The following is a 20,280-nucleotide window of genomic DNA, read 5'->3' on the forward strand; positions in this document are numbered from 1 at the left end:
AAATGCATACTTCACAATACTTCAGTTAAGCAATATACTGTGTTACTGTCTCACTAGAACTCTGGTTACAACAATTAATATGTTTCTGCAATTATCACTAATTTAGACTAGAAATGTCCTTGTAACATTCTAGTTTATAACTCTTATTCTTAGGCCTTTGTGACTCGATAAAGTTCCAGTCCATTTACGGACACCTTCATAACAGTGAGCAATGTAACAATCTCCTTCTTTGAAGGAATGTCACTATATTTTCATGTTTTCTTTCTTTTATGTGGAGTATTTTACAAATAAATGCAACTGGGAATAAAAGAAAGGAATAGAAAATTCCATTGAAAATGGGTAAAATATGGTGAGGGAAGCAAGAAGGTATATTTTGGCTGATGGATGGTTTAAGTGCAGTCCATAAATGTTGGGTAATTAATTAAACTAGATAACAGAATATGATGTTAACCTCTGAAAATTTGACCAGGCAGGAGTTACTCATAGACTATGGGGAAAATAACTGTGTTTGTTATCCATTAGACATGGTGATAAGGAGAAAATACATTAGATATTAATTACAACAATATGGTGTGTGTGTGTGTGTGTGTGTGTGTGTGTGTGTGTGTAAGTATGTGTAAATATATATCACACACACACACACACACACACACACACACACACACACACAGTTATTAATGATCAGCTGATGTTATGTATGTAATGACGGATATTTTTCGTTTCTTCTTATTACGTCAATAAAGATACATTTTTGGGAGAAATACTCACTTCTTTCTATATCTGCAGACCATTGCTCCATTGGTTCAAATTACTTGTTTTTCCCATAAGAGGAACCTCAAAAAGCTCTGTATCTCGCTTTTGCTTCCTATATGGTTTATCTGTCTGTATGTACTTCATGTTTGATATTCTCTAGACCTGTCAATTGTTATTTAACCTACTCTCTGTACAGATATTCTCTAAATGTTGATTTTATTATTATATATGTTTCATGGTGGTTTTATTTTTATTTTTGATTTGAGTTTTATTGTAAAAATATGTAATACTTCTGGAGCTTTTCTCCTCTGGTCTCCACTGAAAATGGGCCCCTGGCTCAGCTGGACTAACATAGTTAACAAATGTCAATAAACAAATAAATAAAATAAATATGTTTAAAGAAATTCACAAAGAGTACAAGTGCATAGTATGAAGCTATTTTACTACCAGAGCACATAAAAAAATAACAATATCTTTTATAGATGGACAGACTTGCTTTTACAGAGGTCTGCACGTGTGCACAACCTGAATAGACCACATTAACCTTTCGGAAAATAAAAAAGCATTCTTTGCAGAGCTCTACAAGCATAAAAGTCATCATTTTAGAGAAGAGAAGTTCTGTTGTAGATTACACCTAGGGTAATAATCATGAAGCCTGATAAGAAGGGAAATCATAGAGACACTCTAAAATAACATAGAGAAATGCAATACACTGCTGACAGCAAATTCTGAATTTTTAATTTCTGTGATGGCAAACTTGGAGAACAGAGGCTTTGACATTGGTAGGCTGTAGCCTACACTGTCATGGGAGAAGGAAAAGTGATTCGACCCAAGTCTAATATTAAACAAAAAAATGAAGCTTAACGTATCATCATGCCAAAAAGATGGAGATTAGAGACTTGAAAAAATACAGCTGCTCAATCTGACGGCAAACGAGATCTGAGGTATTCAGGGGATGAAAGATAGGGATTATGGGCAGGGGATGTGTCAGAGCCCTGGATTCATGCACTTGAAGGTGCTGATGCCGGATTTGAGTCGGATCCAAGTCCCATCAGTTGAATCTGACAAAAATGGACAATACTCAATCTTACCATAACAGAACGTTTTTAAGGAAAGGTCGCTGTAATAGAAAATTGCATTTTAATTCATCTACCTTATGTTCCTTATTTCCCAGTCAGAAATTTCAGTCAGCTGTGTTTCAGTCTTTATGAAGACCAATACTGGATCTGTGATATTATCCTATTAAATCTTCACTGGTATGCAAGGCTCCCACATATAAAACAGCCAAAATAGCTGAGAACTACTTTCTGTTCTTCAAGCCCCATCTTGTCCTCGTAGAGACTTTTGATTGTTTATGGCAGTCTACAGCACAACTTTGTACCAAAGACAATTATTTTCATTATACACGTGTCTAAGAAATTTGACATATTGCTTGAAAAACATGTCAGCAATTTAAAAAAAGATTAATATTTTACCAAACAGAACAGCAGAGTGATGCAGAGTGGTACAGTGAGTAGCACTGTTATCTCACAATAAGGGGTTCTTAAGTTCAGTTTTCAGCAAGGGTATCTTCTGTGCAGAGTCTGCATGTCCTCCTGCTGTTTGCATGGGTTTTCTCCATATGCTCCAGTTTCATCCAAAATTTAAAAATATGTGGTAAGTAGACTAGTGACTTCTGAATTATATGTAAATGCGCATGTGCATGGGAGGGTGCAGTGGAATACAGAAGAAAGGCCAAGCAATCTGCTGCCATCCCCCTTTACCTACTAAACTCCATGGATGGCGGTGACTATTCATGGAGTCACTAGTGGAGTTGGCTGCAACTCATAAGCAATAATTGAATTACTAAACAATACTGTTTTCAATAGCAAAAATGCATTTAAAACATCTCCAAAACAACATAGTGAAGAATACTAAAAAGGCAGTGAAGAATACTGAAAATGCAAAGAAAACATTCTCTGTTCTCAAACTCGGGTACCTGCAGAAAGCCAGAACAAATGCAGAGTTCCAAGATAGTTTACAAAAATTCATAATTCAAGAACAATACTGGAGACATGAACATTTGATAAAAAAGCTTTTCACTTTGAGCAAACCATTACCAAGGTAGGAGTGGATGTACATAAAAAAGAAAAAGGAATAATCTGGATAGTGATGGATCGGTCCAGGATAAGTCATCTCAGTTTCTTGTAAAGAACTATATGGTAATGTAGTTTAGAAAGAAAATGCCCAGAACTGGATATAACCGGAGAGGAATGACAATGAGAAAAGAGAATAAAGAAAGCCATTGTGAGGAAATTATAAGAGAAAATGTGTCACTCTAAATATGGGAGGTGAATATTTATTTACTGTTTGGTAGTCAGGTATGTGGGCTGGGCCAAAGACCCTTTGCAGTCATGACTGAGGCTGAAAGGTAAGATTACAGTTTATAAATTCATCATATGAACGCACCTTCATAAAAATGAATAATTATCTCATAGATATAAACGCAACATACAAAAAGAGCACACATAGAAAAAACAGAATCATTAGAGACATTCAAACAAATACATGGGGGGGCAGCAAAAAAGCATACATTTTTAAAGATTGTTCACACTGCTAAGATACCAACATACCTACAATTCGTTAGGTAATCTACATAAAGTAAAACAGTTTTTACAGATAAACATTGGAGCAGCCTGTAGGGGTTGAAAGACTACCCAAGAGATACGTGGAACCATTGGCGAATTCAATAGTAACTGTAATCATTAAAGCATTTACATGCTTCCTCATTGTGGATGTGTTCCAAGAGACTCTTCTTGAGCCCTACGACTGAATCTTGACAATTTATTTCAGAAGGAAGTGCTGGGCCCAATCTGTAGCAGGCATGCTCACCAACAACTGTTTTAAAAGAGGACAGTCTTAAGAACATGTCTTCTTGGCTGTTTATAAAAGGAATATATTTTCAAAGAGGGAATAACACTCTTTTAATATTTTGTGTAGCACAGTACCTAGCAGACAGGTAGACCTTTATGTTACTGGAAGCCATTTCAGACTCTTTAAATAGTTGCAGTGGTAAGAAGAAGAGTATGCCAACAGTGCAACTCTGCATATTTTATTTTCTGCAATTTGCAGTTTTTGTGTGTTACAGCCTAAGTGAAAGTCCAGTAATGGAAGTTCATAAAACAAGCTTGGACACAAGGACATTTGTGGCTAAAGCTGTATTGGTTATAGGAAGCAGAAGATGGGAGATTCTATAGCAGAGTTTTAATTATGAAACAGCTCTATTAATGATATTTTCCACAGAGGTACAGAAGAATAGCGATGGATCTAGAGTAAGGTATATTCACCTGTATTCGGATACATCTGGAATAACATTATTTCAGCTACCTGTAATAGTACTGTCTGCGAGATAAGGAAATTTGTTTGGGGTGGAGAAAAGTATAACATTTGTTCTCTTATTTTTCTCTGTGTGTGGGTGTGTGTGTGTGTGTGTGTGTGTGTGTGTGTGTGTGTGTGTGTGTGTGTGTGTGTGTGTGTGTGTGTGTGTGGTTAATCAGATTACTACATTCAAACCACTGGCAGTGATCAGAGAAGGACTTCCAGGCTTCAGCTGTAGGCTAGTAGACAGTTTGTGGCTTGTAGTAGGAGTATTTCATCTGTGTACAATATGACATCCATTTCAGGGAGATCTTCAGTGAGGTAGTTAATGAATAATAAAAACAGCAAGGGACCCAAAACTGAGTCTTGGTGGGACCCCTGTATTAAGGATTCCCATAGATGACAGATGGTTGTGAGTATGGAACTGAAATGTTAAATTTGTCACAACAAATTTGGAACCACTTAATTGCATTGTGACTAAAGTTAAATTGTATAAATCTGGTGAAAAGCAAGTTGTGGTTTTTACAGTTTCAAATGCCTTATTTATGTTAACAGCTATCCCAGCTGTAATGATCCCATCACTGATATCACAGCAGATACAATCAATTGCAGGGAGTAGTGCTGTTACTGTAATAAAGGCATTTCTGAAACCATGCTGTCTATCTAACTGTAGGCCACAGCTATTAATGTGTTTAAGCAATTGTTTGTATTTTTTAAATATTTTAGCAAGTGGGCACAGCGTGGGGATAGGCCAAACATCTTTGTGGGTTTTGGGTAAGGGTACTTTGCTGAATGGGATTATGAAGACATGTTTTAAAGCTGATGGCACTATTCCTGCAGTAAGGGACAGACTGTAAATATACACCTGTGGCTTGGCAATTTTATCTGCTTCTCTTCTAAGGAAAACGGGATGGAGTATAACAAATTTAGAAATGTATGGTTTTAGGTTTTGTAGAAAGGTTACAGTTGTGGGTTATTATCTACAGCAGGGTGAAGAGTGGTAGCAAGAAAATGTACTGGTGACAGGCTGTATAGTAGAGATTAGAAAGCATTTATATTCCTCTGGAGGGTTACTGTTTGTGTTACTTTGTACAAAGCTAAAGGAGTAAGAGGCATCTGTGAATAGCCCTGTTAACTGCTTTAAATCCTTCCAGAAGTGTTTTAGATTGCTAGTGGCAGATACGTATGTTTCTCTTGAATAAAGGAATTTGGTGGAGCTGGTTGCTATTCTGGTTTGCTTTCTGAAGCAAAGGCAAATATGGTGAAGGTGCTCATTGGGGTAGGTTTGTTTCCAGGTTGCCCAGGCACTGTTTCTCTGTTTTAATTGATTCTTAACATTTTTTTCAGTAGCTATGGGAAACAAAATGTTCGGATGCAAAAATTAATGCTGCTGACTTAAAAAGAGAGACAATACTATCCCTGTTTACAGCTTTGATGAAACCATACCTACATCACTGTATGCAGTTTTGAAGACCTGAGATGGAAAAAGGATGTCAGACAGGTACAAACCACTGAGTAAAAAGAAGTCAGATGTTACAAGGGATGGCCTCCACTCTAAAGCTTGTTAATATGATTTATACTTTGGAAAACAGAAGTACTAGACAAGTCATGACACAAGAGAAGGGACTGAAGGAATAAGACGTCATGTCTGAATAATTGAGACTGTGTAGTAAAGTCAAGCCAAAAACAAGTCATTACTTCAGAGACAGCGTACCCTAGACCCATGGAATTTAGTGTCATACAGAGATGTGGATCCTTATATGTCAGAATAGTTTGAAAGTAGCAAAATCCTCTGAGGTGGGAAATGCTAAAAATATAAGAAATGCAATAAGCTACTTTGCGGTTAACTACAATTAGCACAAGCTCAAAATTACTCTGATACCACATGGACTGTGTCGGCCATTTCTTTCAGCAAGTTGTCAATGAAAAAGTAAACAATGAAAAAAGGCAGCAAAACATAAAGACATATGTAAGTAAGATACACCTTCGTTTGTATCTGTATCATACATTACAAATGTAAAATTTTATAAACAGTTAGTACATGCATACTAAACATAGGTTCATAGGTTCATAGGTTCATACTAGGCTATCTGCCCGAGGGCATTTACAAGCCTAGCCCATCGTTTTGTGGCTTAGGCCACCCCTTTAGTATGGGGAACTATACCCATTATTTTTCTGTGCCTCTGTCGAGCAGTGACACTGAGGTAATCCCTGGGGTATATCTGCGATCTCCCATCCATTGGTCAAGATTTCTCTTGAACAAGGCCAGCGAGGTGCTCTGCCTCACATGTACCGGGATTTTGTTCCACAGCATAGGGAGTCTTTGGGTGATGAATCTATCCCTCCAGCACGCCCTATTAATAGCCGTGTCAAGGTTTAAGTCTCCGCCCTTGTGGCTCTGATGGATCTAGATTTTTGAGGTGAAGCATATTCATCAAATCTGGGTTTGACATGGCCTTGTATGTTAGGCAAAGGTCACCTCTGAGCAATGTGCGACTGAATAGAGCTGGAGTTCTTTCAGTCGGGCAGCATAGGACAGATTTTGAGACCCTTTATCCTTTTGGTGAGGAACTTTGTGGCCTCTCCAGCTGCTGCAAGTGTCGGGTCAGATACATTCGAATGGGGCATTGTACTCAATCATTGGTCTGATGAGTGATGAGTAAAGGGAGACTATGACCTCCCTTGATCTAGATGAGAATCCCTTCATGATAAGGTGGGCAATGTAGAAGGTCTTCCTAACTACTTTAGCCACATGGGTGTCGAATGACAGACTACTATCAACCTGGGTCCCCAGGTCCCTGATAACTTCTTCTGTGCTCAGTGGATTGCCACCTATTTGGTAGCTAGGGGTAACCTTGTTTTTCCCGAAGGGTATGACTATGCATTTTTGGCATTTAACTTTAGGCCGTGGCTCTGGCACCAGTTATCCGCTTCTGTGAGACCCTTCTGAAGGATATCTGTGTCAGATGTGTTTTCTACTATGGCCCAGTTTGCAGTCATCTGCAAACTTTGTCAGCCATAACCCTCCTGTGTTTGCTTGTACTTCGAAAAGTAGATGCCAAACAAGAGTGGGCCCAGGACTGAGCCCTGTGGGACACCACTTGTGACAGGCTTTGAGTCTGACATGGCGCCAGCAGCTCTGACCCTGTGGGTTCTGTCACTCAGCCAGTTTGCAACCCATCTTGTGATGTATGGGTTGACATTTAAGCTGATGAGTTTTTCAATGATACCCGAATGGGGTATTGTATCGAAGGCCTTAGCCAGATCGAGGTAGGCTGTATGGACTGCCTTTCCCTCATCAATGGCTTTGGTGACTGTTTCGAAAAAGTCAACCAAGTTTAAAAGGCATGATCTGCCTTTGACAAAGCCAAACTGGGTTGGATCCAAAGTCTGCAAATTAGTAAACCTTACTGCAGAACTCTAAATTAATAAAAGCTACATAAAAATACACAAATTACTTACACTATAAAACACTGATAATAAACAGAATTATAACGTTTCTTTTAAAATATCACTTTACCTGAGGAGTAAAATAAAGTCAATTTCCACACAAGTGGATTACCTGAGAAAAGGAGCTCTTGTTGTTCCATTCTCATCCAGTTCAAAAAATGTATCTGCTCTGAGCCCATCAGCAACAAACAGCACTAGGCGTTTTGCTGGAGGAGGTAAAGATATATGCTGTGAAGCCATGCCATGAACCAGGGGAGAAGTAAAATAAATATCAAAAATGGACAGAAAGAACACAAAATGCACCAAAAGTCCAACCACAAAAAATGTCAGTGTGTTCATTATGCAGTCAGATTTCTCACGCAGGAACTAGAAAGAAAAGGAATAAAAACAGAAAAATATCAAAGAACTGATAACACAAAGCTTGAAGCACAAAACCTGATTATAAATGATCAGCAACAAAGCAGGTTAGGATGTCAGTGTAGCAATGATGTTCATCACCAAGATATTTGTAAACCATAGAAGAAAAACTCTGAGTAGGTCCCAGAGAAGAACACACTAAACCAGTGTATTAAGAACGAAAGCGCTCAAAATACACCGGTTCAGTGTGTTCTTCTCCTGGACCTACTAGGAGTTTTTCTTCAGCAGTTTTTATATTTCCTCATCTTCAACCAGCTATTTGGAAATCATGTTCAGAAGTAAACCACAACTGTCACAAGCTGGAACAGGGGAATCTGAGCCTCATAAAAAATATATCTAAGTCTAAGAAAGAGCATCTGCACAATATTCTTACACATCGTTGTTTCCCTGTACAAAGCTGATTTTGCAAGGGCAGCTTTTATACACAAACAAGCACTTCCTGATGAAAATCATTTAACATTTGCATCTACAATTCTATCTTCTTTTCTTGGCTCTAACGTACAGTACAGGGGAGCTAAGAGACAGTGAGATAATAATCATGCTTCCAAAAACCTGTCCCCAAACAACTGACTATTCTTGGCCAGTTTTACTCACTACATACAAATGGCTCTGTCTCCAAAAACGTTTGACATATTTCACAAAGTTCTCTGGATAATGAGGCAATTCTCTATGAAAATACATTAGTATCAAAGGCAAATAAATTTACAAAAGAATAAAATCTCATTCAATACATATATGGTATTTCAGGCCTATGAAAATAACTATTTATTTTTGTTTCCTTTTACATTTGCTGTTCCACACAGCTGATAGCTATACTTTTCTATTAACTGAATGTTTTGCAAATGTTGCAGTTTGTCAATTTCTAGTAGCCATTCAGACATTTATTTGGCCTTAACTTCATGCCAATATCTCTATACTGCTTCCAGATTTATTTTATAAAACTTTTAGAGTAAGACACTTCGGTACTCAGCTATATAAGCTAAGTGCAGGAGCTAACAGAACAAAAGACATCACAATATCAATGTTTGCATGCCTGTTTACAATAGAACAGCAAGGGTTTTGCTACAACTTTTGAAATGACAAAGTATCAAATTTCCTAAGAAACATTATTTTAGGCAAATCTAATGATGTATTAGCTTACTAAATCGCCACAGCCATAACTTATCAAAACAATGAGTTTCCAAGTATAAGTTTTCTCCCCCTTTCCCCACAGACATGTGACCTGCAGTTTGTTTATATTAAGTTTTAAGGGTGATGCGATCATAGCTCCTTACAAAGTCCATGGCAAAATTTAATTTTGGGGAAGAAAAGTTGCATTTTAAAACTTATCATTTCAAGTTGTGAGGTGATAACATGACAGGGAGCCTAGTTTTAGTTCTGACTTCAAAAGAACACAATGATGATACAATTCAGACAGTATATATGAGTTTGTTGCCCAGAAAAATCTCAACTGTGTCGGTTTTTCATGAGCCAAATGGTTAAACAGACCTACTGGTGGTATCTATCAATGTAGGACCATATCTCTGACAGAGTTTAAAACTGGCAGTCAGAATTCTCAAAACTGTTGCCAAGAATCTTATCTACATATGCCCTTACAAGATGATTGCAGGTATAAAGGCATATAGATAACTTTGGCTTCATTAAACTGTATCACTGCATATGAAATCGACTTTCTTTGTGGGGGGCACAACTATAAATCCAATGACAGAAAACGTCCTTGTTCAAGAGACATACATTACAGTCTAGTCATGTACTACATTCTTTACCCAGAAAATAGACATTTACTCATCTCTAAATAAAGCCAAGTTTAAAGAATATGCCAGAACACCATTGTCTAATATTCAATGTTATTAAACCTTGCACTTTGGATCTATATGTAATGGGACACATCAATCCTTCTTTGACATTTCTTAGGAATTATATTTGACCACTTCAGTACACAATACACCCAGGACTACAATTCAACCCAAAAAAATGGAAATACAACTTAGTGCTAAAATGAATCCCATCACATTGTCATTGATAATACAGGACGATTTCTGCTACAGACTACTTTGTATTTTACTTTTTTGTTAAGGAAGTCCACCTTAATACTCTCAGATGCAACTTGCCCAACATGACATCATAAAAGTGAAGAATGAAAACAGAAACACGATGTACCAGAGGTGTCCAAATACATAAGTATCTAAAATAGTACACAAGCTACATCTTATCTATATGAATCATGACACTCCTGAAAAATATGTATGGTCAACTAGATTCTTCAAGTAAACTGACTTAATTTGATACTGACAATACAAAATATAATAGTTCTGAAACTACAATATTAATTCTTTCACAACTGAAAACACAACATGATTTTGCTACCATATGCAATATGGCTGATGCTCCCTATGACATTCTGACAGTGTGGGCATAATGACAACACAAGCAGATTAAGGAAAATAAACTACCAAAAACATACCACAGACTTAACACTTTATAACTTTATTATCTACAATACAGCTGCTAATGAAACATAATATTAATGATGTCCAGAAAGGTTTTGAATGCTCTTTTAAAAGTTAACTGGTTTGTGAAACAAGAAATGGTGCCACTTTGAATTTTTCAACTTACATATTAATTTCAAGTTATAAATACAGAGTTTTTTCTGGTCAGGTCACGCTGTACATTAACATACCTCTGTCAAACAGGGAATAACCAACAAGCTTTCTTTACATTCAAGCCCATTTTCTGATACACTCTAAAAGCTAAAGAAATGGCTTGAACATCTGCTACACCAATGATGGATAAAAATGCATACTTCAAACTTTAAAATAGTAGCCAAAGCAAAAATTATTTAGCCGGTGTGTGGTAAATATTCCAAAGGGCTTGTGATGTTCTTCAAAAGCCTTCCCTGCATCTAGCTATGCTGGCAATGTGACTAATGGTCTAGATGTTCAGAACAGCTGTCAAAAGCTGTTTTCTTTACCATGTAGTTCAAGCTATTTTAATGGTATGTGAAGAACTAACTCAGGTTACATGAACCATCTGAAGGTCGTGTACACTCAAGAACACAGATGAAGCAGCACTCTAATGCTTAACCACAAAGTACTGGCTCCTGAAGGAGAAACAGCAGTTATCTATTTGAACAGAAAATAATACGGCTTTGTCATGCTTTATGACAGAAATGAGAAGCGGAATAACCCCTGCAGGATTGTTCCTGGCAGGTGTAAATAATCGTGCATGTTTTGCTGATGTCTCATATTAACTACATCATGCAATCCCATGACTTCATTGAGTTTGTGGAACAGTTATGTACATTTAGGATCCTCTATGTAAACTAAGGGCTCATTCTGTGGAAAGAATCAGCCTGGACAAACCATCGATGAAAAGGAATACTGTGCAGGTGATGTACCAGAAGACTCAGGTTCCAGAATTAAGGAAAGTGTTTCAAATAAAACACATCTAAGCAAAGCCACTTTATTGTGGTACCAAGTTGACCCTCCCTCCAAACAAGCAGACATGGTAAGCCTGAACTGCTCTTTGGGATATTTCACTAATAGCGCTGTGTTCTGCTTGTACTGTGCAGTCACCCCTTCCTCCAAAACAAAAAGATTCAATGTGACTGAACTGCCATGGGACTGCACAATGGTGTGGTGTCGCTTCCTCATAGCATATAGTTTCATAGTTCAGGTCTTGATTGGGGTGCCTTCAATGTGAAATCTACAAATTCTCCTTGGGACCATGTGAGTTCTTGTCAGGCCTTCTGAATTCCTCCTAGATAGCAAAGACATGCAATGGGAGAACTGGTGTGTGTCCAAACTGCCTCTAGGTGTTTGCGCTCTCTGACAAAGAAAAAAACTCCGGCTTTAGAAATGCCAAATAATTTTATTAAAACGAAAATGCAAAGCTTTTGGGTAGAACCCTTCCTCACTAATGTCTAACAGCAAGTGTGTATGTGCACCCTATGATGGTTTCACAACCTCTTTAGAATTAATCTCTCTACCTTATGACCACTTAGTGTCAAGAGTAGGCTACAGTTCCACACAACCTTGAAATGGATTAAGCAGGTAACTGAAGAATGAATGAATGACCTGGTCTGCACCTGTGAAAGGAGATAAAAAAAAAATAAATTAGTGTCGGCAATTTGCCAAATTAAACAGCTTTACTGTCCACTTGTCTTCTTGAACTGTTCATACCTCTCAATCTCTTACTGCAAGAAATCTGGACAAAGCCTAAAATAATGGGGGGAAGGGACAAAGGCCCAAAAATAGGGACAGGTTTTAAATATTGCTCATATAAACTTTAAAAAGTTGCTACAATAAAAGGTGTTGTGCTACCATGCATGTCCCGAAGGAAATTAAGTCTGAAACTCAAACGTATGTCATTATTTAGTGATCTCAATCCTCCACAATTTGCCAAAAAAAACCCACAAATTTTATGAGGAACATAGCAAAAATATGTGGTAAAAATATGGACACTGAGAGGTATGGAGCTGTGAGGTTATCCCCACTTCCCTTGTCAAAAATACATGTGTAACTGAGCTATTCTGCACCACTTAACAAGATAATAATTAAAGATCTGCTTTTTTCCAGAAAAAAGCAGCTTTGTTGTCACCTTGTGGTGTGCAGTTTTCCCTCCCCCTCAAACAACCACAGTGGGACTGAAAGGCTCTGTATTTTTCGAAAATCAAATGAAAACAAAACTATGCATTTAATCAAAACAAACAGATCCACTGGTATGCTATAAGGAATCAGTCTTGCACGGTGTTTATTTCTGAAGTATTCTGCTTTTGCCATAACAGTATGTGCAAAAATGACATATACTTTGTGTCCTCTGATGTAGTTTCCTTGTGATACTCTTGCTACATTGTGTTATTAATACACTTCTGCAATAAATGCAGTTTTTTTAAACTAAATGCAAAACAGATGTAGGCGCTGTGATAAAGCACGTAGGTAAACACTAGGGGAAGGCATTTCAGCAAAGACTGGTAAGACATTTTAAGTACCCAGACTTATCCAAACCAAAAGGGGGTCAATTTATTAGAGGCACCAAGGTGGGTCGGAGCTGTGCTGCTTTAAAAATGAAAGTTATGTACTTACCATAACATTAAATCTTCACAATCCATGTTCATTGCTTCAACAACAAGATTGGCAGAGGCAAGCAACAGTTGCATGGCACTTCTGGGACTTTCCCATACTGAAAATGTCTCCCACTGCTCCCATAATGCTCCACACCTCCCCTTTAATACACATTAAATTTGCCCTTGTACACCTCCTTCCCTTAGGACAACTAGATGCAGGCCCTAAGAGACACTCCTCCAAATCTCTCCACTGGAAATGACTTGCAAAGGGGAAGAAGGTGGGAAGGTATGTTAAAGTGGAATGACAAGCATGTAGACCAAACATTATAGCAACTACATAACTTTTGTATTTCACATGATCCTGTCTGTCACTTCATCAAGAGGAATGATTCCCCAGAGTCTCCTTTTTGGTGGCACAGAGGCAGAATACCACAAAGGATAATAGCCCTGATGGTCAGTCTGGACCATGAGATCATATCCAGTTTACAGTGTCTTGCAAAAGTGTGTGGAAAAGCTCAAGCCGCAGGTGCAGAGAAAACTTCAACAGATGAATTCTTTAAAAATGTGCTTTAGGTTTGTTTGAAAATGTTTTGTTATACTTTCCATAGCAATATAAAATGCAATTTGAAAGTCACCTGGACAATGACCTGGGACACATTTTGTCTTAACATTTGGGGCAAAGGAGGACAAAAGTTGGTTGTTTTTCCTGATATCTATAGTTCTGCCTAGACAGAAATGCAATTAACAATGAGTGTCTAGACAATGTAGCAAAACTCTCATGGTTTAAGGACTGAGGAAAAACACTGGCAAATTCATGAACTGATTAAAGTTAATTTCTGTAGCTATCTTTGGCAAAATAGTTGTATGCAAGGCCACTCTAGTTTTATGCAATATGATGTATAGGGTTTAGAAGAGAGAGATTATAATTCTGAAACTCTTCTTACTAAAGTAACTGTCACTAGATTACAAAAAAAGATTTTCTAAATTAAGAACTTAAGGTCAACTCTTGTCACTGGCTAAAAGGGAGGCAACATCATTTTTCCAGCATAAAGCTAAGGTCCGAAGGATGTACAGGTTCTCAGGGGGAGGTCTCAACAGCCACTCTTAGGAAACCCTAGCAAATTAATACAAACAGCAAGGAAGAGGCATTCCATCTTTGACGGAAATTAGATTACAGCTAAATGGACTTTACATTGGAATAGATGCAGCCTTGATTGAAGCTATGTGCTAAGAACAGGAGAACTGCATGGATCGGGGCTAAGAAGGGGTCAAGCTCTTGGTCACTGGACAGTAGGGAAAGTTTTGCCCACTTGTTTCTGTAACTCTTTTCAGAAGAATGCTTTTGGGGAGCTGCAAGGATCTGGACTACCTTGGTTAGGTAAATAGGGTCCCTGGCCATCGGTGTAAATAGAGAAACAATGCAGTTAGTTTTAGGGACTGAAGTTCTGGCTGAGACTTGCTGGACAATGGGACAACAGACCTTTGAATGGTCTGAGGAGAAGAGGAGTCTTCAGAATGTACAGTTATAGCCAAACTTTTCAGGGTCAGAATAAGGTTATGAGGATGACTCTAACCTTGCTCAATCTGGATTTCTTCAGAAACTTTATCATAAGGGGAAATGGGGGTAAGCATTGAGAAGACTCGATGACCATTGCAGGTCTAGATCATTCTGGAAATTCTGCCCCTCGGGATGAATTAGGGAGAAAAAGCTGCTGCACTCAGAGATCCTAAGTGATGTGAAGAATTGAGCAAACACTTGTCCCAACAGTGAAAGATGGTGTTTGCCACAGATCAACTGAGGGACCACTAGCTGGTCCAACAGGGAATATGCACCACTAATAAGAAAATGCTGAGTTGATATGGCCCAGTCCCATAGCCAGGTGGTCTCCCAACAAATGGCATAGGAGTAAGTCCCCTGTTGTTTGCTGAAAAAACAGTGACATGCTGTGTGAATGGATAGCAATCACACCGTGACAGAGGAGATTGTGTGCAGCTTGCAACATTAAAAGGACTGCTTTCATCTCCAAGACAATGATTTGTAAACTGGCCTCATCTTGTGACCAAGTAACTTGGACTGTCTGCCTTACACAATGCCCTTCACCTCAAGGCAGATGTATCCATAGTGACAGTCATGCTGGGAAAGGGAAGAGTAAAAAACAACCTTGAGAAAGATAGTCTAGTGTGGTCACTACTGCAGTTGTCAATAGCACACATGTGAAATTCGAAACAGAAAGTACAAAAGGGGTCTATATCAGTGTGCAGCATGACACCACCGGGCTCCCAGAGTCTACTACAGAACTTTTATGTGATACCATAAAAAATGGGACCAGAAAAACTGTTGCTGTAATAAGCCCCAGAACTTTGAGATAAACCATTACAGTAGCTATAGAAGATGTTACATGGATAATCTTGCATTGAAGAAATTTAATTCTGTCTTGGGGAAGGATGATTATGTATGTCCAAGTGGCGCCTGATGAAAATCTGTGTTTGTGACAGCTTCAGATGGAATTTCACAGTTTTCACAGATATATCCATGGACCAGAAAAGCTGCAGTAAGTAGTCCCTTCTTTGACTCAGTAACTCCCTTGTGGGAGCAGCAAGAAGACAGTCATCCAGACAGGGGAACACGTTCATTCCCACTAGGTAAGATGTGCAGTAACAGCCATTTTAGATTTACAGAACATCATAAAAGCTGTGTTCATACCAACTAGGAAAGCTCTGAAATGGTAGTGACTGGCCCCCACCCCAAACTTCAGTTACTTCCAGGACATCTTGGCTATCCTGAAATGCAGACAGGAGTGCTGTTGGTCCAAAGAGCAAATCCAGTCTCCTTTCTCTAAGCATAGAAGGCTCAGCTGTACCATGATCTTCAGGAATTTTGTTTCTGCCACAAACTGTTTTAGGCTACTGAGATCTAGGATGAGCCTGAAGTCCTTTGTTATTTTGGGAGCCAAAAAGAATCTTGAATAAACCTGACAGCTTATCTGCACTGGCAAGACCTCTTAGATGACATTATATAAGAGGTTTGTAACCTCTATCTTGGCCACCTCTTTTTGACAGGGAAGACATCAAGAAGAGAAAATAAACAGATCCTGGGGGATAGTAAGGGGAATACTGTAAGCCTCTGAACACTAGCTCCCAAACTTTCTATCCTGTGATGGCCTATCATGCAGGAAGGTGAAAGAGGATTTGACCCCTGACTGCTCCAGAGTGAGAGAGTCAGGTTAGTTCTCAATGATTCTGCAGCAGGTTCCTATATTCATGACTGTGAAATGTTTGATTATGTGGACTTTGAGCCAGGGTGTTGTTGACATTTCATAAATTACAAATTCCTTGCACTCTTCTGACACCCGAAAAGTCCAATGAGGAGTGGAAAACTTTATGTTGGACACTGCAAGCATCATCCTTTTTCTTCACTCTTCTGCAACTTCTATTTCAATTGAGGCGCAAAAAGAAAGGTGTCATTATAAAACATTGGTGAAAGATGCCCTAAAGCTACCCACAAAGTGAAATGCCAGAACCAGACATGATGACATTGGCCAAAGCTAGATCCCACAGCTTGAGACATTCTATTGACTGGATTATGTAACAGTCACATGGATAGGGTACAGAAATTGGCTACAGTTGCTAAATGCAATTCAGACTTTCACCACATATCTCCGCATGGCATTTTCTTCAGTGTTTCAAATGTTCATTCCACTAAATCATGGTGAAAATGAGTTGTGTATCGGGTAGTAAACTGCACATATAAAAAATATGCCTGCCCTACAAGCATGCTTTCCAGAGTGGTCCAAAGCTCAAGATTCCTTGTCATGGGAATGGACCACTGAGCTGTCTTTCAAGAACTATTTGGTTAGAAAGCTGCCATTATGATGCGGTCAGCTAAGGAAGCCTTACTCCCACACTCACACAACTTGAGAAGCTGAAGGATTCTGTATTATCGCCTCGGAATGCACACTACCGTGTCAAACTGTCACCAAGCCCTCTGAATGACACGTGAAATCATGTTGCCAGCAGGAGAGATCACCAAAGATAGTGGGGGAAACCTCCTTCAGTATTTCTTCTTCAAGACAGAGATGGGAATGACTGGCTGATATCAGTTAACTCTAGGATCTCCTGAATTTGAGGTTATCAAACGGATACTAAAAAATGTATGTTTCTTCCAAATCAGTATCTGAGATGAAGAGTTTGGTGCTCCACATGGAAGTACAGATGTCTCCTTTTACAGCTCCTCTTCCAGGGAGCACAAGTTCAAGTGTAAGAGACAGAAATCTGTTCAGTACATCGGTAATCTGTTTTGTGGTGACTTTCCAACCCTGTGCCTCTGTGGGATGATGGCCGAAGGATCAAGATATCAGAATGATGGTCATCATGGGCTGCAGCCAAAGTTAAGGCAAACTCCCTTTCACTTCCACCAACCCTTGTAGTTGCACCCAAATTGTCTATGACACACCACTGACTGACCTTACTCTCAGCACCAAAGAAAACAGCAGATAAGGAACCACAACAGCTAAAGTGATTCACACTGATGTGATCTGACCAGGTCGCAGCACGAAAATCAAAGTCAGTAGCAAAAAGTAGCTTCTCTGCCAAGGATTCAAAAGCCAGTACTGTTGAAAATTAAAATAGCCCCAAAGGTGTAGGAGTTGACACTGGCACTGACCCAATATCATCAAAAGCCTGAGCCACAATGACATTCAGAACCATGAAACTCAGTACCAAGAAGTGCTGAAGAAAAGGTCAATACCAGAGCCAAGGCAGAAGTCTGTAATTCATCAGCCCTGAAACATCCAGGGCTAAAACTCTACCCACGGAAGGAATAATGAAAGATGAGGGAATAGCCTTCTCTTGCCACCATGGAAACTGAAGAGGAGGTAAGGATGCCAATCTCAATTTGTGCCACTGTCTTCACCATCTTGCCACACAATCCAAGATGACAGCCCTGGAGAAAGATCTTGAGGAACAAACAGAAATAGCAGGTAAAGCTCTGGATTCCAAATATTCAGAAAATTCCTTCTCTGAAAAGATACTATTTAAACTTTTTCTAGGAAGAACTTATTTCATGGTACCTTCAAGCTGAGAGACCCCCAAAGTGACAGCCTGATCAGAAATTACTCTGGGGCCAGCAAGCTAAAAGGAGGGGGAGAAAATCCAAACTTGGCAATTTGCACATGGGGAAGATCTGACCATAACCCTAATAGTCCTGCCTTCCTCGGTTTTCTTTTCTCTTTCTTATTCTTGTAAGCACGGCAGCATCACTGGGAAATAGAACCTTGAAAAAAAAACATGTATTTCTTCTTTCCTATAAAGTTTTAAATCCAAAATGCTTGTAAATATCACATGATGACAGATCCAAGTGTTTTACTCCCTGACACACTAAGCATATATCCTGAGGGGTAATCTTATGTCCATACCTACAGAACTTTCTAAACCTTCAGGCCTTAACGCTTATCAATGCTAGTCACAATGCAAAGACTAACAAGAAAGACAAACTCATAAGACACATAACTTCAATACTAAATCAGTGGAAATTCTAAAATGATTCAGATAAATTCCCTACTAAAATCAAACAAAAAGAAGGCACCTAAACAAGATGTCATCTTAATCAAGAGCAGAGAGGAAGAAAATGTAATGTAATATTATACATCAACATTATCCATTAAATACATCATCCAATATATTATTTTATATTAAAATGACTAACTGCATTTTACAATAGTCAGTAGGCATGCATCACTAGTTACATATTTTCTTCCAAATCCCATCTAAATGCTCACATTCACTAACACCTAATGTAGTGGTCTTCCTCTACCTACTAGCTCATTTAACCTTCTAGTTGTACTTCTCTGCCACTCTTTCTACTTCCACCACACTTCTGTTTAACCAATGTCACATAAAAACAATCACATTTCATGAACTACTATGGTAATAATTTCCAAAAATCTTTCTTTCATCGCAATTTTTCTTGTTAGTCAGCCAGCACGCGCTTCAGCCTGTGCTATCCCTCTCTCATTCTCTTTGCACAACTATCATATAAAGTTTGCCTACGGCCTAACAGAATGTTGATCAAAGATAAGAACCTTGATTACTAACTAGTTCTCTGCTGGCAGAAGCAAAGAACACTAAGTATCCCAAACGCAAAGTAACCCTTAACTTACAATGTCCTCTGTGTTTAATCAGGGGTGACAGTTCTGATCTTTCTCAGTGTTTCACGCTATACCATTACTGACGGGAGGAAAAAACACTGCCCCATCCTACCTTTTCCTCACTTAATAAAACAGTTCACATTCCTCCTACATCAAACCTTTTCTTTCCTACAGAATGAAAAGCAGTAGTGCAGCACAGACAAACCTCATTCCTCAGAAATATTTTACTATGTATCAAAACCAGACAATAGCTCAACCCATACCAAATGGTCAAACCAATTTGTAAGTAGCCTCCATTTACCAACTGCATCCCCCCATATCCACTCAATTACAACCTTCTTCTCAGCTCTATGTTTATTTCATGTTCCCAGCAGATGTAAACATTAACTGGCTAAACCCTAGTCATCCCAAACTGCAAAACGTCACCAACTAGCCCAACCTCTATCAGCCAATTTCTTCTCCATCTCATCCTAATCCCAGTCCAGGGTCCCTTCTGGACATTTCTGGACATACTAACAAATTCTCCACAATTGTCCTACTAATAGACTTTTTGACCATTTTCCTTTCATCTCTTATTGGTCATTAATGCCTTAAATATAGGGTTCCTTTGTCATCAAATACAATCACCAGAAAAGCAGGTGATGACAGAATTCAGTTGTTACAAATTCTTTAATATTAAAATTAAAAAAAATAAAAAATAAAAACTTTCCCATCCTCAGAACACTAACCATATCTATTGCAAGCATTCTTAACCCTGGAAGATGCTGATATTTATGCATTCACAGAAACCTGAGTCAAAGCTGCGGAGAGCACCCCAGCCATACCAGGTTACTCATCCTATCTTACATTCAGACCCCAAACAGTGGGCAGCAAAGCAAAAGGAGGTGGAGTTGCAATATATATATAAAAGACATAAACACCTCCAGGCTGGTCAAGCAGTATGATGCACAGGAGACACTCCAGGTGCAGTTAACCACTGACAAGACCCATATTTAAATCATAACTAGCTACAGGCTCCCAACTTTGACTCAAGATGCCCACTCCACCTATCTGGACCTCTTCGAATCTATCAAGATTCAACCCTTTATACTG

General features: G+C 38.7%; 1 protein-coding gene across 3 annotated transcripts in view; it reads right to left on the reverse strand.

Annotated features, from left to right (window-relative positions):
- The window catches only part of PIGN (phosphatidylinositol glycan anchor biosynthesis class N), a 1,150,670-nt gene that overhangs the window by 1,109,036 nt on the left and 21,354 nt on the right, over nucleotides 1–20,280 (reverse strand). For 2 of the 3 annotated variants that reach the window (XM_044065181.1, XM_044065178.1), the window contains exon 2: nucleotides 7,673–7,926. In XM_044065181.1, the coding sequence (XP_043921116.1) occupies nucleotides 7,673–7,899 (227 nt within the window). In that variant the 5' untranslated portion in view covers nucleotides 7,900–7,926. Of the gene's footprint in view, nucleotides 1–7,672; nucleotides 7,927–11,965; nucleotides 12,059–20,280 lie in introns of those variants that run through there. The other variant, XM_044065179.1, reaches the window with a different exon arrangement.

The sequence above is a fragment of the Protopterus annectens genome, chromosome 3.part0, assembly GCF_019279795.1.
Source record: "Protopterus annectens isolate FY-2018-M chromosome 3.part0, PAN1.0, whole genome shotgun sequence".
Lineage (NCBI taxonomy): Eukaryota > Metazoa > Chordata > Ceratodontiformes > Protopteridae > Protopterus > Protopterus annectens.